The following is a 1,141-nucleotide window of genomic DNA, read 5'->3' as shown; positions in this document are numbered from 1 at the left end:
TATATATATATATATTTCATTGTTTGTCGGTTCACTGTGATTTTTTTTTATATATCTAACTGTTTACCTGTTGACTATGGACATGTCATTTATATTTAACTGTTCATGAAACACACATTTTAGTTCATGCCAGCGTGGAAAACAGATGTTAAATGATGATGATGATGATGATGATGTTTCACTGTTCATTCTGATACCATCATCATCATCATCATTGCGACCAATGTTGTGACTATTAGCTATGAGTTTTGTTATTGCTTATACTTAACAGGGAAGTGGCTGAGCTGGTACTTAGTATTATTCAAGCCAAAGACTTGGAGCCGAATCAGTTCACAGGATCTTTGGACACCTACATACGGGTGATGATGCTTGGGGACAGAACTACCAAGTTCTCTACCAAAGTAAGTACTTTTGCACAAGCATGCTATTCTTCTGACATCTAATAATAATAATGATAATAATGATAGTAATAATGATGATGATAATAATAATAATAATAATGATAATAATAATCGTCATCATCATCATCGTTTAACGTCCGCTTTCCATGCTAGCATGGGTTGGATGATTTGACTGAGGACTGGCGAACCAGATGGCTACACAAGGCTCCAATCTGATTTGGCAGAGTTTCTACAGCTGGATGCCCTTCCTAACGCCAACCACTCCGAGAGTGTAGTGGGTGCTTTTACGTTCCACCAGCACGAGGGCCAGTCAGGTGGTACTGGCTACGGCCATGCTCAAAATGGTGTTTTTTTATGTGCCACCTGCACAGGACCCAGTCCAGCGGCACTGGCAATGATAATAATAATAATCCTTTCTACTGAAGGCACAAGGCCTGAAGTTTAGGGGAAGGGAACTAGTCGATTAGATCGATCCCAGTATGCAACTGGTACTTAATTTATCGACCCGCAAAGGATGAAAGGCAAGGATGACCTCGGCAGAACTTGAACTCAGACTGTAGCGATGGGCAAAATATTGCTAAGCATTTTGTCCAGTGCGTTAATGATTCTGCCAGTTCATCATCTTAATTTGAGCATGTCTTCCCTAAGTGTTGGGAAGACACTTGGCAAGAAATGGAAACAAAATTGAAAGATAATGATGATAATAATAATAATAAAAATAATAATAATAATAATAATAA

At 38.4% G+C, this 1,141-nt stretch overlaps 1 protein-coding gene across 2 annotated transcripts in view; it reads left to right on the top strand.

Annotated features, from left to right (window-relative positions):
- Positions 1-1,141, top strand: part of LOC106872844 (synaptotagmin-12) — a 57,772-nt gene that overhangs the window by 51,495 nt on the left and 5,136 nt on the right. For both annotated transcript variants that reach the window (XM_014920096.2, XM_014920015.2), the window contains exon 5: positions 272-401. In XM_014920096.2, the coding sequence (XP_014775582.1) occupies positions 272-401 (130 nt within the window). The remainder of the gene's footprint in view (positions 1-271; positions 402-1,141) is intronic.

Source organism: Octopus bimaculoides, chromosome 22 (assembly GCF_001194135.2).
Source record: "Octopus bimaculoides isolate UCB-OBI-ISO-001 chromosome 22, ASM119413v2, whole genome shotgun sequence".
In the NCBI taxonomy this organism is placed as follows: Eukaryota; Metazoa; Mollusca; class Cephalopoda; order Octopoda; family Octopodidae; genus Octopus; species Octopus bimaculoides.
Note: the sequence above shows the minus strand (reverse complement) of the source record. Positions and strands in the feature narration are given on the sequence as shown.